This window comes from Mastigoproctus giganteus, chromosome 8, assembly GCF_048544385.1.
Source record: "Mastigoproctus giganteus isolate SK-2022 chromosome 8, ASM4854438v1, whole genome shotgun sequence".
NCBI classification, from domain to species: Eukaryota; Metazoa; Arthropoda; class Arachnida; order Uropygi; family Thelyphonidae; genus Mastigoproctus; species Mastigoproctus giganteus.
Window position 1 is genome coordinate 72,462,378 of NC_143582.1, and position 23,208 is coordinate 72,485,585.

Sequence of the window (23,208 nt, forward strand, 5' to 3'; positions counted from 1 at the left end):
CAACAACAGATCACTCCCCACACACTTTTTAAATCACTGGCCTCCACAGAGTTCTGTGTCACTCACAAAGAATACAACATGGAGATGGGGGAAATCCCCCATGCCATCAGACAACTAACACACTTTACACTTTACCAACTAAGAAATATTGTTCGAGGTTCAGGCCTAAATGGATGTCAGATGAACCAATGAGACATGTGGCACAGAAGAAAAATGCATTAGATACAAATAAATTAATGGGTGACACGGAAGCCTATGATAGTCATAAGCTGGTCTGTAACCAAAGTCACAAAGGAGGATAGGCAGGTGAAGGCAGATTACGAGAAATCTTTGGCAAAGGATGCAAAGAAAAACAACAAAGAGTTCTTTACCTATGTAGACTCTAGAAAGAAGAGGATGAATCAGATTGCTCCACTGGATATCGATGGTTCAACTGTTGATGACCCTGCTCAGGTGGCTAACAAATTAAATGAGTATTTTGCATCTACATTTTCACATGAAGAGTTATTCAGGGAGGAGAATGCCAGAGGTGAATTAAACTCTGACAGTGAGCTAGATGATTTTGTAATAAAATCAACTAGCTCACTAAGAGAGGAAAATGGAGGAGAAATTCACCCATTCAACCCAGGTGCCTTTCTTATAAACATAAGAAAGGGATCTATCCAGTTATATTAAAAAGTGAATGGGATTTATCCAGTTATATTAAATGAGGCAGAAAAGGAAGTAAGCAAACACTTAGCCATAATTATGAGAGCTTCTTTGGACTCAGGGGAGATACCCATGGACTGGAGATGTGCAAATGTGACCCCAATTTAAAGGAAGATCAAAGGGCAACACAAGTAATTATAAACCTATTAGTTTGACTTGTGTTCGGGGAAATTAATGGAGGCACTGGTTAAAGAAGTACTGAGCTCGGACACAGCATGGTTTTGTTAAGGGGAAGTCTTGACTGAGCAATCTGATTGGATACTATGATGTGGTCACAAAGGAACTGGATGCAGGGAATAACTTTGATATCATATATTTGGATCTTAGAAAAGCTTTTAATACTTTTACACATGGAAGACTGCTGCAAAAATTGGAGCAGTGTGGCATTGGAGGCAAATTACTGCTATGGATAAAGGGATGGTTGAGTGGGAAAAGACAGAGTGGTAATCAATGGACAAGGCTCTTCGTGGACTAATGTTATTAGTGGAGTCCCTCGGGGTTCAGTCTTGGGTCCATTGTTATTTTCTGTATTTATTAATGATATTGAAGATGGTATATGAGGCCTGACATCCAAGTTTGCATACGAAGGTTGGCAGGGCTGTTAATGATGCTACTGAAAGTACGCTGCTGCAACAGGATCTAGAAAAGTTGAGCAGATGGCTGAGAGGTGGCAACTGAAGTTTAACATTGACAAATGTAAAGTACTATATATGGGAAGCAGTAACCCCAGAGTAACGTATCAACTCTATACTACTCTATTACTATACTGACAGTAGTAGAGAACGAAAAGGACCTGGGGGTAATTGTACAGGCAAATGTGAAGTTTTCTGAGCAGTGCAGACAATCTGCAAGAGTAGCTCATGATGTCTTGTCAATAATATACATGAATGTTTCTAGCAGGGACAAGGAGGTGATTATTCTCTTGTATAAGGCAATAGTCAGGCCCCTGTGTGGGTCTGGAGGCTTCATTTTAGGAAGGATGTAGAGCTGTTGGAACAAGTGCAGAGAAGGATAACAAGATTAGTGAATGGAACAAAGGGTTGCTCTTACGAAGAAAGGTTTAAGTTTTGTAAATTACAGTGTCTGGAGACTAGTCTGGAGATTGAGGTGTATAAAGCCTTGAATAGTTTGAGCATGCTCAATGCTGATGGGATTCTTCCTCTTGCTCAGAATGAATAATCGCCTGAGAGGGCATAATTTCAAATTGAGGAAAGACAGTTGTAGAATAGATGTGCAGAAGCTTGCCTTTAGCCAGCGTGTGGTTTATTGCTGGAACAAAGTTCCGTCTGTTGTCGTAGAAGTTGATAGCTTAAATATATTCAAGGTAGAAATAAGACAAATATTGGGAGTGAGTGGATGGGTGAAATTAGAAGGTTTTTTTTTTTTGGCTGATGCTATATAAGTTTGCTTTCTGTTTAGTAATGCTAATGCTAACATTTTAAAAACTGTAAATGCATCCTTAAAAATGTGAAGAACGTTGGGTCTTACGGGATTCCCATCATAACTACAAAAAGATATGACTCATTTTACATTGGCAGAATGGATGGATAGAAAGTTTGAGCTTTGCTATAGAATCCAAATATGGTTTTAGCTACTTCAGGTCTCCATTAAGCAATATGGTGGTTCTGTACATGGCGATGAAAATCATCTTCCACCAGTATAGCCTAGTGTGCTACCCACACCACCATCGAAGTCTTTCCTGTTTACATTGCATTGCACATTTTTACTTTCAGTAACCAATATAAAGCTTTATACCTCGAAGTATACTGAATATTTAAAGTATCTTTGAATCTTGTACCTCAGAAACACATTCAGAGTTACTAACACTCCTATCAGCATGAAGGCTGGACTGAGCACATATCATATATCATGTCCTCCATGATAGCATAGCGATTTCATCACTTGTCACTCATTTGGAGAGGTCTAGATTTGATTCCCATCAATGCACAATTCCTCTTCAATTGAGGCTGTATTAGCCAATTTCAGATGGAGCGGCTCCCCTCCCCCTTCCCATGAGTTATTCTGCATTTTTCAGCCCAATCAGCATGAAAATGGCACAATAACACATACTTGAACAGACATAATACACAAGGCTCTTCGTGGACTAATGTAATTACATCCTAAAACTCAAGAACATCCATGCATAGTAACATACTTGATAAAATATATTAAATTACACACGTTATTTGCATGTTTCTCACTTTTCTTTTGGCCTTCCAATGAGCTGTTTAGTTTTTATTAAAGTTAGATTTTATTAGGATAATGATTATTGAGATAAATGATTATTGAGAAAATTTATTAGGATAAATATGATTATTGAGAATTCACACATCAAAAAATAAGGGGGAAAAAAAGCTTCCTTACTTTCTTAAATAGGTGCCAACATCTTCCCATCCTAATTTCTCTAGAACAGATTTAAGCAACCCAGCCATATATATCTATAATAAATAAGAAAGAAATAATAAAATCAATATCATTCTGAAAATATCAACACTATGCTATATTTAAATAGATTTGAGAACTTCAGTTGTGAGATTTGTGAACTGGATTTCAAGTTTCTGCATTCATGAACTTCATTTCAAGAATTCAGTAAATTCAAATCCAATGGAATCCTTAATTTGGCTGGATTCGTTGAACTGAAAATTTCAAGTTTGTTGGATTTTTGTTCATGAATACAGAAAACTGGAAAGGACATGTTGCAAAGGAGATAAGATCATCTCAGCAAGCAATATATAGTTTTGTTAAGTGATTCCGAAACTCATTTCTTTCTATTTAAACACAGCAGAGTATTATGTAAGTAAATTAATTATTTGCTTCATATTGTTCCCTTTGCTTCAAAAATTTTGAAAATGGCATAGTAAATTTATCATATGCCACTCATTTCAAAATGTTTGTGTTCTAATCTATCACTAACAAACGGATTTTTTATATGACTTCCTCAAGCAATGCTGAGCTAGTCAACCTCCAATCTCCATGCTGTGATTGCAATTATACTGCAATTACAGCATGGATTTGTGAAGGGGTAATTTTGTCTAACCAATCTAATAGGTTGCTATGATGCAGTGACCAAATAGATGCAAAAAATAATTTTGAAATCACATACAGGTGACCCCCACCAAGTGTGGCTTCACCGTGCACGGATTCGCACTTTCGCGGTAGAAGTCCATGAGACAAGGATCATGCTGTACGTGGCCCAAGGTTCGCAGTAGCACAGCGTATCTGACTCAGCCATGCCTTATTACATAGTATATACTCAGCCATACCTTATTACATAGTATGTACTCAGCCATACCTTATTACATAGTATGTACTCAGCCATACCTTATTACATAGTATGTACTCAGCCATACCTTATTACATAGTATGTACTGTAGTTGCTTTAGTGCGATTGAATTTATAGTGTTATCGATTTCATTCTAAGCATCTTTGTTATCAGAGACAGCTGTCTTGTGGCACTTTTCAGTTTTGAGTTCAATTAAAATTTGGCCTCTCTACATTGTACCTTTTTTTTTGTTATAATCTATTTTTCGTTATGTATCTTTCAACTCAGCAGTTCTCAGAAACAGCGTGATGTAATATTTGAACATCCTCTTAGTCAGCTTGAGTCTTTGCTAGTAACAATGTCAGTGTGAGTTTCTGAGTTTAGTGAAAAGTGGCTTTAGTGTGTGTGTGTTTTGACATTGAGCGAATTTATATTTTAGTTCAATAGTATCCCTAACATAATGGCTTCAAAGAGTGCCTCTACATCTGAAAGTGATTCCGGGGGGAAAAAAATCCAGAAAAATTCTGTAACTGCATGAGAAAATGATTATTTTGGGGGAAATAGATTTGTTTGTTTGTTTGTTATTTGGTTTTTAGGAGCATTAGCAACTATGGCCATATTGCTCCAGGATATGCGGTGGTCATTCCCTGACCTTTCCGCATCCTCCGTATTTGGTGGTGATGGGCTCGAACCCCGGTCTAATCAAGAAGCGTGTGCTACGCACTGCTGCTCCTTCCCACCTGGCTACGGAGGCGCCAGGGGAAATAGAGCAAGGAAGAACATATGCATCTTTAGCTAAAGAATATGAGTGCAACGAATCATCGATATGAACAATTAACAAGTGTGAGGATAAAATTAAAGCAAGCATTAAGTTGGCAACAAACTCTGCAAGTGAAAAATCCACTTTTGTTAGTCAACGTGATATGCTTATTGAAAAAATGGAACAGTTACTGAATGTTTGGATCAAAGATCAGAGGAATAGAAATGTGCCTCTCAGTTCTAATATGATCAGGTGCAAGGCCCAATGTATCATCACAAAGTCTCACACTGTTGGTGCAATTGGCAAATCAAGTTTTAGGGCATCCAAGGGATGGTTCGATAGATATAAAGAAAGAGCAGATCTGCACAATATTAAAGTTATTGGTGAGATTGCTTCTCCAACGTAGAAGCAATGAAAAATTTTTTACAGAAATTGAAAAATGTAATAGACGAGAGAGAGAATACATGGCAGATCATATTTTTAACAGTGATAAAACTGGATTCTATTGAAAAAAAATACCTGACAGGACATATTTATCCAAAGGAGAACGAGTTGTGCCTGGATTCAAAATGTCAAAAGACAGAAATCACTCTCCTATTTTGTAGTAATGATTCTGGTGATTATAAATGCAAGCTTTTTATTAGTGTATCAATCAGAATTTTTAACAGTGATAAAACTGGATTCTATTGAAAAAAATACCTGACAGGACATATTTATCCAAAGGAGAACGAGTTGTGCCTGGATTCAAAATGTCAAAAGACAGAAATCACTCTCCTATTTTGTAGTAATGATTCTGGTGATTATAAATGCAAGCTTTTTATTAGTGTATCAATCAGAAAACTCAAGGGCTCTGAAAGGTAAAAATAAATCCTCTCTTCCTGTTTACTGGCAATCAAGTAGAAAAGATGGATGGCTGGCTCACTGTTTAGTGACTGCTTAGAGCGGTGTTTCGTACCTGAAGTTGAAGGATATCTGAAAAATAATAATTTATCATTCAAGGTGCTCCTTATCTTAGACAATGCTCTGAGTCACCCAGTGTCACTTCTCAATTGCAATCCAAATGTGAAACTTGTGTTTCTTCCTCTGAACACAATATCAATTTTATAGCCCTTGGACCAAGGGATCATATCGACTTTTAAATCTTATTATCTAAGGAGAAGCTTGGCAAATATTGTTGATAAATTTTAAAAATTTCGGGATAAAAACACGTGCCAATGTTGGGCTGATTTCACAATACTAACAAGTATTGAAATAATTGAACAGTCGTGGACTGAAATGAAGAAGTCAACTTTCAAGAAATGTTGGAAGAAACTACTCTCTGAAACAGGAAGTGACTCACAAGACCACAATATTATTCAGACAGAAGTTGAGAAAATTATTAAACTTTCAAACATTATTGGAGGCAAGAGATTTAGTGATATAGGGCAAGAAGAAATTTTAAAGACATATTCATTCCCATCAGGAAGAATTAAAAAAATAAGTTAGAATAACTACTGGACTCCAATAAGGATGTTTGTGAAGAAGAAGAAGAAAATAAAGAGCAGAAGAAACCTGAACTAACAAACAAGGGTATATCAGAGTTCTAAAAGCAGCTGAGTTCCTGAAGGAGAAGATTATGCAGGAAGATCCAGACTTTCATAGGAGTACGAAAATTAAGAGGAATTGACGATATTATGGTTTCTTATGTTGACATGAGAAAGATCATGACAAAACAGCAACAGACAAAAATTACAGATTTTGTACGTAATCAAGTTCAACTTCAAAAGAATGTTCACCTTCTGCTAGCAGTTTCATCAATTGAACTTCATATGTGTTGGTAAGTCATGGTCAATCAAAAGTTTTATTTCATTGTTCTCTTTTTTTAGCATGCAGTTTTATTTTAAATTTAGATAGGAATTCATTTTGATTCCATAATGGAAGTGTATACCTGATAAAGCTTCTATTGTTTCCATAATTTGAGTTTCGATTTTTTTCGGTTTAGTTTTCTTTTAACATAGGGGCCCGCCATTTATATTTACGTTAGGGGCACATTTATAACACAGATTGCAGTTTTAATTTACTACATAAAAAGTTTCAGAACCTAACCCCCATTTTTCCCTAACAACAGTACCCTGCCAAATGCAGAATTGCTGTGCACGGATGTTGGTCAGAACGGAATCCCCACACTCGGGGAGGGGGGGGGGTTCCCAGCTCAGCGGAGGTCACATGTATTTGAATTTTAGGAAGACTTTTGATACCATTGTACATGAAAGACTGCTCATTCAATCACTCAATCACTGTCGCTCAATCGGATCAATGGAACGAGAGATGAGTAATTATGGAGGAAGTCAGTCTTGCCATTCATTTTCGAAACCCCTATTCGAGCAAAAATTAGCATAGAAAAATATTACTTCCATATATTTTATGATGTTTTTAGTTGGAATACATTTTAAATTATAAAGTGAAATTTTTTATTTCTTTTAAAAATAAATTGTACTATTTGTAAGACAGATTGCAGTTTTAATTTACTACATAAAAAGTTTCAGAACCTAACCCCCATTTTTCCATAACAACAGTACCCTACCAAATGCAGAATTGCTCTGTGTGGATGTTGGTCAGAACGGAACCCCCACACTCGGAGGGTTCCCACCTCGGCGGAGGTCATATGTATTTGAATTTCAGGAAGATTTTTGATACCATTGTACATAAAAGACTGCTGTACAAATTGACGCAATATGTCATTAAGGGAAAGTTACTGCTATGGATAAAGGGATGGTTAAGTGGAAGAAGACTGAGATTGGATCAATGGGCACTGCTCTTTGTGGACTAATGTTATTAGTCCACAAAGTTATTGGTGGAGTTCCCAAGGGTTCTGTGCTGTGTCCACTGTTGTTTTCAATATTTATAAATGATATTGATGAAAGTATAAAAGTTGCTTTCTTGCATCATTTGTCATTACTACTACTACTACTACCACCACCACTAAACCTGTCTTGACAGCACTAGAATTAATTTTTATGCCTCTTCTATTTAATTGTGTCCTATCCCTATAAAAACAGTCCCTCCTGTTAACAAGTATGGTCCATACTGAGAAAAATTCTAATCCACTCATTCCAGAACCAAACATTGATAAGGTTCCCGTTACGTACTTCTTTCTTTTATGCCTGGGAAAAATTCTAAAAATTTTCAAATTTATTTAGGTCTAACTCATGGTTTTTTACTTCTCTGAAAGCTGCCTTATATACAGTGGCGTAACTATGCCAATGCAACCAATGCAGTGCATTTGTTGCAGTGCCCATGACCGAAAGAGGGCCCACTGCCTTCCTGCCAGAAACAGGAAAAAAAGTTAGCTGAGTAAAAATGTACGTTTTTACTCAATTAAAAAAAAAAGAAAAAAAGTCCCTGGCTGCTTCACAGTTCCTGTTTCATAGGAGCTGATTCAACCATCATAGAAAGCAATGCAACTCTGAATTCTAGCACCCCTCTCCCAACGTAAGGTAGCAGATTCATGATTTCCGCTCAATGTGTTATATGTTTATATAAACTGTTTTTTTTTTATATATAAACAAAGGCAAAGAAATAGTCACTAAGTTTGAAGTGTCAAAAAGGGAAAAGCAATTAATGATACTGCTGTTTGTTTCCCTTAGGTCCAAATACAAACCAAAACTAAAGTAGCTAAACGTTGTAGCAGTGACGTAACCAGTGGGGAGCAAATGCTCCCCCTATCCTGTCCATAAACTATAAAAAATGACATGCAAACAAACAATTGGCACCTATTTTATCCCTTTGTGCTCCCCCACTTCCAAAATCTGTTTACTTTTGTTCTTTACTTTCCCCCCAATCATCCCATAAATGACTCATGACATTATAACTCACATGGCAATGCACATCCATTTTTAAAACAGATCAGCGTTAGTGGTGATAAAGTGTACATTATTGAGATTAGGAGTGATGTATTCTGCTACATAACAGCTAACAACATAACCGAAGTAAAGCATGCTGAAAGTCTATAAGTGTAAATTTTAGATTTGTGCTAACATTCAGTGTTATTTTGTTTTTCATTAGTATTTTGCTATTTAGCTCAGTATAAAAATTTTATAATTATTTTTTGAATTAACCATGGAGAAAAGGCATAAAAGCAGTGCTTTTAAACTCAAAATAAAATGCACTGCTGACGAAACTCTAACAAAAGAAGTTAAAAAAAAAAAAAATTCCAAAATAGACTTCATATTTCGCTCATCCAGAAACAGAATTAACATCAATGACAAGTCAATCTACAACTATTGACATGACCAAATGGGAAAAGAGCCATCAACTGAGGTTGAGCAAGAGAATTACATTCAAAAAACACCTGAAGAAGAAGAATCCTCAAGTAGACCATCTCCTCGGCGGAAGAAAACGAAGTTTTTTCAATGTTGAAGGAAACTGAAAATATCAATATCAAAAATCTTAAAAAAGAGAATTACCCTACTGACATTGCAAAGTATCAGAAAATTTAACAGCAGATATGAAGACATTTATTATAAAATATTGTGCTTGCAAGCCAAAAGGGCCATTTCTGAAAAATAACAAAAAATAGATAATTTTTGGAAAATATTACTCAACAAAAAATTACTAGTAAATCTGGATCTTGAAATTTGGATCTGGGATATTTTCTGGAACTAGATGTAACTGGACAAAAGGCACCAATGATCGGCAAAATTTGTCTACTAAAATTTAAGAACTATGAAATAGCTGTAAGCACATAGAAGCATGCATCACCAAAGAAACATGGACAATAAATACAGGGCTTGATAGAATTATGGAAGAAAATTTGCATGAACAATGTAATATTTGGATAAAGGTATTAGAATGGGTGATTAAAATAATCCTAAAATTTAAAAATATTTCTTGGCTAAATGCCTAAGAGTATGAAAGGTTTGTTTCTGCATGGTTACTGCACTTGCATCATTTCTACTATTCAGTTCATATAAATGCATCGTTTAGTTATACAGTATCTCATATTGTGAATATGAGATACTCTATAACCTTCACATCGAGTGGCTGAGGTATTGCACTGCTTTGAATAAGTAATGCTTCACCAGTAGAGAAGATGTTACTTATGTTACTAATGTTACTTAGTCTCGGCAGATACAACCACCCAGATGAAAAGTTGGAAGCCATCCGGATTAAAAATAATATTGAAAATTTAGATTTTATGTTAACCACCATACTGATAGAAAAAATCTTGTTAAGTATTAATTCAACATCAATGAATATGGATATTCATTGATGTTGAATTCTTACGATCTTTCTATTCCCAGTGCAGTCAAGCTGCACTGGGAATAGAAAGATCGTATAATCAAGTGAAAAAATGAATTTGAAAATATCGTCAAGGGAGCATCATCTATTGCGCAGAAATGGGGCATACCTTGTCAATTTGCAAACAAACAGAGGAGATTTGTTAAGAAACAGTTTGATGAACTGGCAGAGGACTACCAATTTGAAATGTAGAACTGTTCTTTAAAGTTAACATTTTTTTATAGTATAGTAGCAGTAGTGGCATGTGATGCAAGAAAGCAAGTGTATGAGCTTATGCAGCATCAGCCAAAAAAATACAAAACAATTCCCTCTAAATGTTTGTTCAGTTCCTCCTTAAATTTATTTAACCTATCAACTTCCACAACAACAACAGATGGAGGTTTGTTCCAGAAATTAACCACCCACTGGCTAAAGGCAAATTTCCACACATCTATTCTACTTCTGTCCTTCCTCAATTTGAATTTATGCCCCCTTAGGTTCGTAATCTGAACAAGTGGAAGAATCCCATCAGAATTCAGCATGCTCATCCCATTCAAGGCCTTATACACCTCAATCAGATCACCGCGCAGGTGCCTAGTCTCCGCCACTGCAATTTGCAGAACTTAAGCCTCTCTTGGTAAGAGGATCCCCTTCATTCCCCTCACCAATCTTGTTGCCCTTCTCTGTACACACTCAAGCAAATCTACATCCTTCCTAAAATGAGTCCTCCAGACCTGTACGCAGTACTCAAGGCGTGACCTGACCATTGCCTTATACAGAGGGACAATCACCTCCTTTTCCCTGCTAGCAATCCTATATATCATTGACAAAACCCCATGACCTGCCCTTGCAGTCTATCTGCATTGCTCAGAAAACTTCATATCTGACTGCACAATTACTTCCAGGTCTTTTTCATTTTCTACCACCTTAAGTGTAGTACCACACAGTTGGTACGTTTCTCTGGGGTTACTTCCATTCATATGCAGTACTTTGCATTTGTCAATTTTAAACTTCAGTTGCCACTTCTCAGCCCATCTGTCCAAATTTTCTAGATCCTGTTGCAGTAGCACACTGTCATTACTGTCATTTACAACCTTGCCAACCTTTGGCAAGTATCATCTGCAAACTTTGACACTAAGCCCCCTTATGTCCCCTGATATACTTCATCAATATCATTGATAAATATACAAAACAACAGTGGCCACAACACCGAACCCTGTGGGACTCCACTAATAACATTAGTCCACGAAGAGCAGCACCCATTGATTACCACCCTCTGTCTTCTCCCACTCAACCATCCTTTTATCCATTGTAGCAACTTACCTTTAATACCATTCTGCTTCAATTTGTACAGTAGTCTTCCATGCACAACAGTGTCAAAAGCTTTCCTGAAATCCAAGTATATGATATCAAAATTACTTTTGCATCCAGTTCCTTTGTAACCACATCATAATACCCAATCAAATTTGTCAGACAAGACTTTCCTTTAACAAACCTATGCTGTGTCTGAATTATTATTATTATTATTAGGAGCATTAGCAACTAAGGCCATATTGCTCCGGGATATGCGGTAGTAATTTCCCGACCTTTCCGCATCCTCTGTATTTGGTGTTGACAGGCTCGAACCCCAGTCTAATCAAGAAGCATGTGCTATGCACTGCTGCTCCTTCCCACCTGGCTATGGAGGCGCCTCTGAATTATTGCTGCAGTCTTGTCTAGATGATCCTGCAATGTACCTTTAACTAGTGACTCCATTATTTTACCCAGAACAGAAGTTAAACTAACTGGTCTGTAATTACTTGTGTCACTCTTCGATCCCCCTTTGTGAATTGGGGATACATTTGCACATCTCCAGTGTAACTGACTTAGTGACAACAGAACTGCACAAAAGGTTACAAGGACTAAATACAGTTTCTGATTTGTTTGCGTTTCTTAATCCAACTCAATTAATCCAAATGAATGACAATTCCATTATAAAAAACACGGAGAAGGTACAAAAGAAATTTAAGTGACTTTTCAAAATCATTTTCAATGCAATTACTACTTTGTGTAAAGTCACTAAAAAGTGAAATTTGCAAAGATTAAAACCATTACGAGAATTTGCAGAACTACTCATAGTAAAATACTACTATATGAGTGTTACTTTTTCAAAAGGGTGCTCTCATTGATATTATTTTTAATAATTCCGGTTACTGCATCCACCGCAGCATGCTCTTTCTCAAAATTAAGATTAATTAAGAATTATTTGGGAAACACCATGGGACAACAATCAGCACGAGATGCTTAGCATAGAAGCACAAATAGCTGAAAGAATGGATGTTTCTAAAGTAATTAATGACTTTGCTAGTGCCAAATCTAGACAAAAACCATTATAAATCACATAAGTCAATATATTACTTCATTTAATTTTCAGAATTTATTTTTAATTTTTACATTTACAGAATATAATATTATTTTTGTTTTTATATTGTATTGATAAGGATTTTAAATACACATCTACCGTTGTTTTGATAATTTTTTATTTTTACCAAAACTTAAGTGACCAGACACCCTGGATTATGCGGGACAGTCCCGGATTTAAGTTGTTTGCCCCACATTGCAAACTGTCCCAGATTGGACACGTAGCCTCCATACTTAATGGAAAACATAATGAAAATCATTTTCATAGTTTACTGGGATTCAATGGTGCAATGGAAAACGTTTTTTCGGTAGTAAGTTGTGGATGTCAGAAAAAACACAACTGACCGTAGAAACGCTGAAAGCAATGGTACAAGTGTAATTTTGCTAATTCTTGTGAAGAATTTTATGAAAAATTAGCAAATAATGAAAAATTATTAAGAAAAATTCACTCCGCGGAGAAAATACTTAATATTTTAGAAAGATAGGACGAACCAGAGCTGTAATACTCAAAACGTTCTACGTTGATATCAATATTTCTAAAATAATAAGAGAAGTTTACTTCAATATAGTGCGTAGAACACTTCCGTATAATACTCTCCAGAAATTAAAACGAAAAAAATCGAAAATCTTATATCAGAGTAACAAATAATTAAAAATCAATTTAACACAACTAAAAATTAATTTAATCCAATTAAAAATAAAATTAATTAAAGAGTTTAACAAAAAAATTACAAAACGATTTTCCTTCCTGAAGCTGATGTTATTTGACCGTATGTCGTGATCACTGGTGAAAATTACTGAATAGGGGTGAGCATGAAACTTAAATAGGGATTATTTGTCTTCGCACATACATGTAAAAGCCCACGAATCAGAGATCAGATATGGCCGGCAAACATTAGCAGAATTCTCGTGTAATTTGATTTCTACGTTTCTGCAATTAATAGCCGCGTATAATTATGTTGGACACTAAGTATTTTGGCCTCGCCTCGTTAAATAAAAAAGTATGTTTTTTCTTAACGGCTTGAAAGGCTAATTCTGATGTTGCTGAATGAGAAGCACGAACTGAGATCGCATGTTGATTAACATGAATATTCAGAGGAAACCGCGTTGAACCTTGGTAAGACCAGTTCATTTTTGTTGTTTTTTAGGAGTATTAGCAGCTGAGGCCATATTGCTCCGGGATATGCGGTGGTCCTTCCCTGATCTTTCCGCATCCTCCGTATTTGGTGGTGACGGGCTCGAACCGCGGTCTAATCAAGAAGCGTATGCTATGCACTGCTGCTCCTTCCCACCTGGCTACGGAGGCGCCACCTTGGTAAGATGAACTGCAATCACCGCAAGAAATGTTGTGTACCAGGTCATTAATTTGTGTTGCGAATGACGAAATGACTGAGTGATCATTCAGAATAGCTTGTAATTTCCATATTGGCCTGGCCACAATTTTAATTCGGTATCTTTAAAGATTGTTATTGTTATTATTTGGTTTTTAGGAGCATTAGCAACTAAGGCCATATTGTTCTGGGGATATGCGGTGGTCATTCCCTGACCTTTCCGCATCCTCCGTATTTGGTGGTCACGGGCTCGAACCCCGGTCTAATCAAGAAGCGTGTGCTATGCACTGCTGCTCCTGCCCACCTGGCTACGGAGGCACCCATCTTTAAAGAATTTGTTAAGCTGTTTGTGCTACTGTTCAACATATGGGACAGAAATAAAGTATTTTTTGATATTACTATTGTTGGTTGGTGTAGTATTTTGTATCCTATCCTTAGCTTGTACCCTAATTTGATATTTGTATTTCTGAACAAAGCAGATTCTGTTGTTGAATATTTATAGGCATTTAGAAATTGATTAAAGATAATCGATCTGTTTTAAGTGAATGGGTGATAGCTGTTATAATGTAGAAGCATACCGCCATTTGTAGGTTTTCGATAGATGTTAAATTCGATTTTATTCGAGTCCCGAGTAAGCGTGAAATTTAGAAAATTTAATGACTTTGTATCCATATCCTCCCTTTGCACTGTAAATTTGAGTATAGAATCATCAACCGGTGCAATACCACCACTTTGCTTATTGGAGGCTTGAAGTGGTGGAACCCATGTTTAGTGTCTAGAGCTAAGTTCTGGTCAACTGTTCCCTATCTCTTCATCATGCAGTATTATTGATGACTTTTTAGAGTATGATGAACATCGTGGCGAGATCCAATATTCCTTACATTTTGAGGGTACAGCTCTAAAACGGTGTTAGCAGGCCGGCCACTAGTTAGTACACTGGACCGAACCTATTGGTAACTCTCTAGGAGGCTTCCGGATCAGCTAGTGTATACTCTTGCTACCTCTACTCTGCCAGATAGTGACTGGAGGGAGTCCGAGTAGTGTGTGTATGCAGGGAGCATTGTTAAGGCCACATTATGTCAAGGATCCGGGTATATTCTTACCATGTGTACACCATATCCAAAAATTTCATTACTTCATACAGCATGTCCCACCCACTTTTTCTTACTATTGAATACACCATGAATTGTCAAACTAATAGAGCAAGCTTATCTGCAAAAAGATCTAAACCTCCCAAGCACTTCCTAATTCACTTCACAAATATAGATGGTCTCAATTCTAATGTCAATGATGTCCATTTCCAATTGCAGTCGATCAAACCCCATGTACTTTTTCTGACAGAATCTCAGTCATTGGTTGATTCAACTACTGCTCATCTCAGATGCCCAAATTATTTGCTGTATGATTCCTTTCGCCTCAAAGGTGGTACTTGTGCATATGCCCGTTCTGATATTCCCTGTCAGAGACTTGGCAATTTGCTATCTCCTCTCTTTGATCTTCTCGGGCTTAAAATCTCTCTACCTCACTGTGTCAAATTCATCTGTTTTCTCTATCATTCTCCTAACTCCACTAATCACTTGGAGCTCTTTGACTTCCTTTCTTTTTGATCTTCTGTTTGTTTGTATTTGTTTTTTGGTTTTTAGGAGCATTAGCAACTAAGGCCATATTGCTCTGGGGATATGCGGTGGTCATTCCCTGACCTCTCCATATTTCGTGGTCACAGGCTCAAACCCCGGTCTAATCAAGAAGCATGTGCTACGCACTGCTGCTCCTGGACACCTGGCTACGGAGGCACCCTCAATCTTCTCTGGCTTAAAATCTCTCTCTACCTCATCGTGTCAAATTCATCTGTTGTTTCTACCATTCTCCTAACTCCACTAATCACTTGGAGCTCTTTGACTTCCTCACTTTGCAACTTGACCTTTCTCCAGTTCAACTTTCCTAACAGTGAGGTAATTTTCCTTGGTGATTTTAATGTTCACAACTCCAGCTGGCTTCCATTTTCTAGTCACACAGACCCAGCTGGTCGAGATGCTGAGGCTTTTGCAATTACTAATGACCTAGCACAGATTGTTCATTTACCTACAATAGTACCGGACAATCCTAATCATACAGCCAATACGCTTGATCTTTTTCTCACAAACAACCCTTCTAAGTACACGGTTGAAGTGAGAGGCCCTTTAGTCACTTCAGATCACAACTTGGTGATTGTCTCTTCTCCAATGGAACCTTTATCTCATGGCTATTCCCAACCTCGTGTTGTTTGGCATTAAAAGAATGCAAAATGGGATGATCTGCGAGACTTCTTTTCTTCTTTTCCTTGTTCGGATTACTGTCTCAAAACTTCTGATGTCAACATTTGCTCAGATCATGTCAGTGAAATTATTCTTGCAGGAATGGAATCCTTTATCCCACACTCCACTTTAAAATTTCATCCTTTAAATAAACCTTTAAATATTGGTTTTCCAATAAATGTGCTAAGGCTGTTCAAGAGAAGAATGTTACATATCGTAATTGGCTTGTTTCTAATTCTACAGTTTCATTTTCTGCCTACACCAAAGCTCGCAACAATTGTAAAGCAGTTATTAATCAGTCCAAACTACAGTTTGAACAGGCTAAGAGTAGAAAACTTGCTTCTTGCCCTAATGGTAGCCGAGCATTCTGGTCTCTTTCCAAAGCTATTGGCCGCAAGTTTTGCCCATCTCTGCTCCCTCTTCTGTCCAAACCAGATGATTCTGTTGTCACTTCAGCCAAGGATAAAGCTGACCTGCTAGCATCCCATTTTTCTTCCAACTCATGTATTAATGATCTTGGTAAAACACCTCCCACCATTCCCAACATGCTCCATTTAATGACTCCTGTGGCCTTCCATCAAAAGGATGTCAGAAGGATTTTAACGAATCTTGATGCTAAGAAAGCTCCAGGTCCCGATGGTATTTCTCCACTTGTTCTCAAAACCTGTGCTCCTGAACTTACTCCTATTCTTTATCACCTTTTTTCATTTTCTTATTCCAAAGGTGTTTTTCCTTCTGATTGGAAATTTGCTCTTATCCAGCCAGTTCAGGCGCCTCCGTAGCCAGGTGGGAAGGAGCAGCAGTGCGTAGCACATGCTTCTTGATTAGACCGGGGTTCGAGCCCGTCGTCACCAAATACGGAGGATGCAGAAAGGTCAGGGAATGACCACCGCATATTCCAGGAGCAATATGGCCTTAGTTGCTAATGCTCCTAAAAACCAAATAACAAACAAACAAACCAGCCAGTTCCTAAAAAGGGTGACAAATCCCTCCCATCCAATTATCGTCCCATTGCAATTACTTCACTCTTTCTAAAGTAATGGAGAAATCAATTAACTGCCAACTCTTAAACTACCTAGAAACCTTCCGTCTGATCAACGATCGCCAGTATGGATTCCGTCAGTGTCAATCCACTGGTGATATTCTGGCTTTTGTTACCCATTTATGGACTAATTCAATTGAAAGGTTCGGTGAAATACAAGTAGTTGCTCTTGACATCTCAAAGGCTTTCGATCGTGTTTGGCATAAAGGTCTTCTAAACAAGCTTCCATCTTATGGTTTGCCAACTGTTTTTTGTAATTGGTTATCCAGTTTTCTCTCTGATCGCTCACTGAGGGTGATGGTAGATGGCTCTCTGTCTTTTAACTTCTCCACTTATGCCGGTGTCCCCCAAGGTTCAGTTCTTTTCCTTTTGTATATTAATGACCTTCTTCCGTTGACTGGAAATCCTGTCCATAGTTTTGCTAATGATAGCAGATTGCATTTTACTTTCTATTTTGAGAAACCTTGCCTTGCTCAATCAGCTTCAACTTCTCGAAAATCTGCTACCAAATCCTTAAATGCCGATCTTCAGGTAATTCTCCAATGGGGCAAAGACAACTTAGTTGATTTCAACCCTTCTAAAACCTAATCTTGTCTTATGTCTCGCAAAAAGGATTCTTCTGCTCCTATGCTTATCTTTAGTGACACTCTGATTTCTAGGCAAAATGATATATCTCTTTTGGGGATTACTCTGACTTCTAATCTCTGTTGGCACAAGTACATTACAAATATTGCTTCCTCTGCATTTAAAAAACTTGGTTTTCTCTTTCGCTCTTGGCGTTACTTTTCTTCCAAACAGCTGCTCACTGTATATAAATCGCAAATCTGCCCTGCCATGGAACATTGTTCCCAAATCTCTCTCTCTCAGTCTTCTTGATTCCATTCAGAAGAGGGCAGTTAGGTTAATTAATGATTCATCTCTAACAGAGTCTCTGCACTCGCTGTCTCACAGACGTACTGTTTCTGCTGCGTGCCTCTTCTACAGATACTTTCATGGGCACTGTTCTTCTGAATTGGCTTCTATAATTCCCACTCTCTCTTTCAAAACAGTCCGAACACGTGCCGCCACCAGCCAACATCCATTTGCTGTACAACTTCAAACTCACAGACCCAACTTTTCATCTTCCTCGTTTATTCATTCAACTGCCATTTTCTGGAACAACCTTCCTTCATACATATTTCCTGAAAATTGCAGTTCACAGAAGTTCAAGTCCAATGTCAACAAATATCTTCTTTCGTCTTCTCAACCTCCAACCCAAGCATGGTACTAAGTACTGTAGGTTCTAATACCTCTCGTGTTTGGGGTTTACATAAAAAAAAAAAAAAAAAAAACAATCAGTAATAACTAGACCATCATCTAAATACCTCCCATAGTATGTGATACGGGGTCGAAAAAGCGGCAAATGTATATGCTCAATCATTGAGAGACAGATCAATATTAAGCCATTCAGGCTCAATCCCACTGGCACACCAAAAATTTGATTTGACAATGGAATTTCTCGAAAGGTGATATAGTTGGCCTCAACTAACAGTTTAATTAAGTGAAAAATTTCCTTAATAGGAAGCTTTTTATAATTAATTGGTATAGAGTTATTATTTAACATATCCCAAATAATATCTAATGTGTATTCAACATTTACATTTGTATATAAATACGAATAAATTGTCATTGGCACAATGAGAATAAATTCTCATTGTGCCAAGTCTAGAGTCCTTAAGGTTATTAAATAATGTATCATAGTTCTTAATCCCAAATTGTATAGCTTATCTAATAATGCTTTATAATGCTATATACATGAGTGGCCAAGAATGAAAATGCTGCGTTTCTGTAGGAAACAATAGGCCAAATATCAAATCCAGTCTTTTGTAATTTTACCTGACCGAAAAGTGCAGGAATATTGTAGGTTCTGGCCTTCAATTCCTTTAACTGAGCCATAGTAATGTAGTTGTTTTTTTTTCAATACGTGGTTAACATTGACCAAATTGGTAAATAGTGCGGGTCTACTTCAAGATAAGTGGAGGTATCTGAAACAATTGAATCTAACTTATTAATATAATCAAGTTTATTGAGTATTACCATTGTATCTCCTTTATCTGCCCTCTGTATAATAATGTCTTTATTTTCCCAAAGTTCACGTAAAGCTGGACTGTCATGTGTATTCAATTTAGGATGTCACATTTCTTTTATGTTATTCACCAATTGGTTACTTGTTGAATAAATAAATCGTTTTGTGGAACGTTATGAAAGTAGTTCAAAGTCGTATAAGAAGTTGATAGCTTAAATAGATTCAAGGCAGAACTTGACAAACATTTGGAGTGAGTGGATGGGTGAAATAAGGGTTTTTTTTTTTTTTTTGGCTGATGCTATATAAGCTTGCTTTCTTGCCTCATGTGCCTTTGCTAATGCTAAAGTCCAAATTCAATGTCAATTATGCACTGTTTTTTCGGTAGTTTTCGAGGTGGTAAATTATAATTTAATCCTTTGGATAAAAATAAAATCTGGTCCTGCGAAAGAAATATTTTCAGGTAGGCCACACTAAACTTTGCATCGTGGCCCACTTTTTCTAGTTACACCACTGCTTATACATATGAAATTACTCCAATCACTTATGCCCCATCATTAGTATCAAAATGTACAACGATATCACTCTTTGTGCTCTTAAAAGATGGTATCTGTTCTACAATATCACATATTTATCCTTTTTTGTGTAACGAATTTCCCAATTTCCTGACAATACAGTCACTAACAATATTTGCTTCTTCTGGAACCAGAACTTTTTGTCTTTGGTGATACCTCCATACTGCCTGATGCTAGAAAGTAGGCTCTATCATTGAGTGGAGCAACTGAATACTTGATTCCTTCTAGGGCATCAATCATTTAATTCAAGCGCTCAAATTTGCTCATCAAAATGCTGATTTTTCACTTAATTTCTTCACACTCTTTGGATTGAAAACACTGATCTCCTGTGACTCTTATGTCCCATTACATTCAGATCTGCATATATGTCATGATTAGTAAAAACAACAAAATCATGATTCATCAAACTACTCTCAGAAATTCCTCCTCCCCTCCCCAAGTAAGAAAAAAAATTATCTATTTAATCACTAAGCAAGAGCACAAAGGAATTAGAATAATACATGTGAAGAATCTAAGTGAACATAGCATGCATGTAATTTAAATGCTCAAATAGCAATGCCATTTCTTGTATTTTTTTTTTTTTTTAGTGAGAGAAAAAATAAATGTAAGAAATTTATTTTCTGCTTTGCAAAGCTAAACTTTCTTGTTAAGAATTGGGGTATCTTTTTTATTCATAAAGTCATACAGCTTCTGCTATGTGTGTATTCAACATTAGCATTAGCATTAGATGAGGCATATGATGCAAGAAAGCAAGCTTATAGAGAGCATCAGCCAAAAAAAAAAAAAAAAAAAAATCTTCCCATTTTACCAATCCAGTCACTGCAATTTCTATCTAGTTCAGCTTTAAATTTATTTAAGCTAGCAACTTCCACAACAACATATGGAAGTCTCTTCTAGCAATCAAAAACCCACTGGCTAAATGCAAAAAAATTCTGCACATCTATTCTACAACTGACTTTCCTCAATTTGAATCTATGCCCCCTCAGGTTCTTAATCTCATCAAGGAGAAGTATCCCATCAGCATTGAGCCTGCTCAAACCATTCAAGGCCTTGTACACTTCAATCAGATCATCTCTCAGGTGCCTAATCTCCAGATGCTGCAACTTACAGAATTTAAGCCTCTCCTGGTAAGAGAACTATTTTGTAACTCTCACCAATCTTGTTGCCGTTCTTCGTACTTGTTCTAGCAACTCTTCATCCTTCCTAAAATGCGGCCTCCAGACCTGTATGCAGTACTCAAGGTGTAGCCTGACCATTGCCTTATGTAAAAAAAAAAAATTAAACTGCAGCTATTATCAATCCACTACAGGATGTAAGCCCCCTCAACAATTCGTGCTGAGGGGAAATAGACCATAATCTGCTACGCTGGTCCAGTTTGGTTGGCAGATCTACCGTTTTTAGCAGTCAGGAGCTTGAACCCCAGTCTACTCAAAGGGCCTGTGCTATTGCAATCCCACTCCTGACCACTTGGCTATGGAGGCCTACTACAAAGGTATTGTAAAATGCCCACATTTTACTTATTAATTTGGAGACATTCCCCATACATCCCCCAATAGGTGTTTTGGTCATTTCAGGAAAAAATACTAAACTAACATCACACACTAAGGGCTATTAATGCCTTGGCAATAACTAGAGCTCCAAATTAGGTAGTTTCGAACCCGCACCCCCGAACGTATATAGATTTCATCCTCACGTGGTGGCAATTTACTCTTGCCACTATTGTCTCAACTCGAGATAACAATCGCTATGGAGAGATCAAGTTCACTAGTCCAGAAAAATACAAGCTTCGCTCTCTCTCTCTCTCTCTGGAAAATACTCTTTTGTTTGTCTCGAGTCACAGCGTCAGAGGAATGTTGCCCCCCGCCCAGACCAAGCTCCGGGCAGATGAAAGTTCGCGTGATAAGTGGTGATATACCCAAGAGAAGAACAGAGGCGAGAGAGCAGAATGACAGTGATAGGAGAGAGTGACAGTTAGAGGCAAGACAGCAGCAGCAGCAGATAGAGCGGTAGCAAGAGTCCGAAAGAAGACAGAGAAACATGAAACTTTGTACAGAAGTCTACAGTAAGACTAAGACAAAGACTAATAGAGTAACAGTAGCCACTGGCAGAGATGAAAGTGATTCTTGCACTGCTTTTATTGGAATGAGCAGAAGCCTGGAAAACAAGACGCAGGATATTTCAGAAATTGCTGGGAGTCACTGTGGTACAAGTAAACATATGGGTTGTGTCAGGGTAGCTAAGAAGAGGAACAGGTGCATGTATACTTGTGTGTACACCAATTCCAGGATTTTGGTAAATAAATTTGATGAATTTGAGGTATTGCTCAAAGCATCAAAGGCGGATATTGTTGGGATATCTGAGACGTGGTGTCACACAGATATAAGGAATGCAGAAATGGAATTTGGGGAGTACAATGTCTACAGAAAGGATATACAGGATAGTAAGGGAGGAGGGGTTATGCTATTAGTTAAGAAACACATAAAATCCAAGAGAGTGAAGCCAGTCGACATCGCTGGACAGTGCAGTATCGAGTCAGTTTGGTGTGACATAAGCACTGGGAGTAGGAGTGTGCTATAGGCCTAATGACTCTGATGAGTATAATAAAAAAACTGCACAGGGAAATAGAGTGGGCCAGTAAATCAGAGAGTCTTATAATGGGGGATTTTAATTTCCCAGATAATGACTGGAATTTGGGGGCTGGTCACTCACACACTAGCAAGGCTTTTGTGGATTTATTGGATGATTGTTTTCTACATCAGCATGTTCGGGAGGCAACTAGAGGGAGTAATACTCTTGATTTGATTATCAGTAGTGATTCTTCATGCATTAAGAATCTGCACATAAATGAACCACTAGGTGGCAGTGATCACAGTGTTCTGAAGTGGGATTTACTCAAAGAGGTAACTGCCATTAGGGGTAAAGGGAAGGAGTATTGCTTTCGTAAAGGCGACTACGGTGGACTGAGACAGTATTTAAATTCTATACAGTGGGATCAACTGATGATGTTACCAACAGCAAATTCAAAATGGGAAGCAATCAAAGAACTTATCTTGGAAGCTACTAGGCTTTACATACCAACTAAGAAATATTGTTCAAGGTTTAGGCCTAAATGGATGTCAGATGAAAAATGAGGCATATGGCAGAGAAGAAAAATGCATGGGATACATACAAATTAACACGTGACAGAGAAGCCTATGATAGATACAAGTTGATCTGTAACCAAGTTACAAAGGAGGTTAGGCAAGCGAAGGCAGATTACGAGAAATCTTTGGCAAGGGATGCAAAGAAAAACAGCAAAGAGTTCTTTACTTATGTAAACTCTAGAAGGAAGGGGACAAATCAGATTGGCCCACTTGATATCGATGGGTCAACTGTTGATGATCCTGTTCAGGTAGCTAACAAACTAAATGAATATTTTGCATCGACATTCACACATGAGGAGTTATTCAGCGAGGGGAATGCCAGAGGTGTATTCAACTCTGGCAGTAAGCTAGAGAATCTTGTAATAACTGAGA

General features: G+C 37.4%; 1 protein-coding gene across 1 annotated transcript in view; it reads right to left on the reverse strand.

Annotated features, from left to right (window-relative positions):
• The window catches only part of LOC150081627 (glutamyl aminopeptidase-like), a 253,803-nt gene that overhangs the window by 36,106 nt on the left and 194,489 nt on the right, over positions 1-23,208 (reverse strand). The window contains exon 12 of the mRNA XM_090380268.1: positions 5,686-5,702. Within this exon, the coding sequence (XP_090236394.1) occupies positions 5,686-5,702 (17 nt within the window). The remainder of the gene's footprint in view (positions 1-5,685; positions 5,703-23,208) is intronic.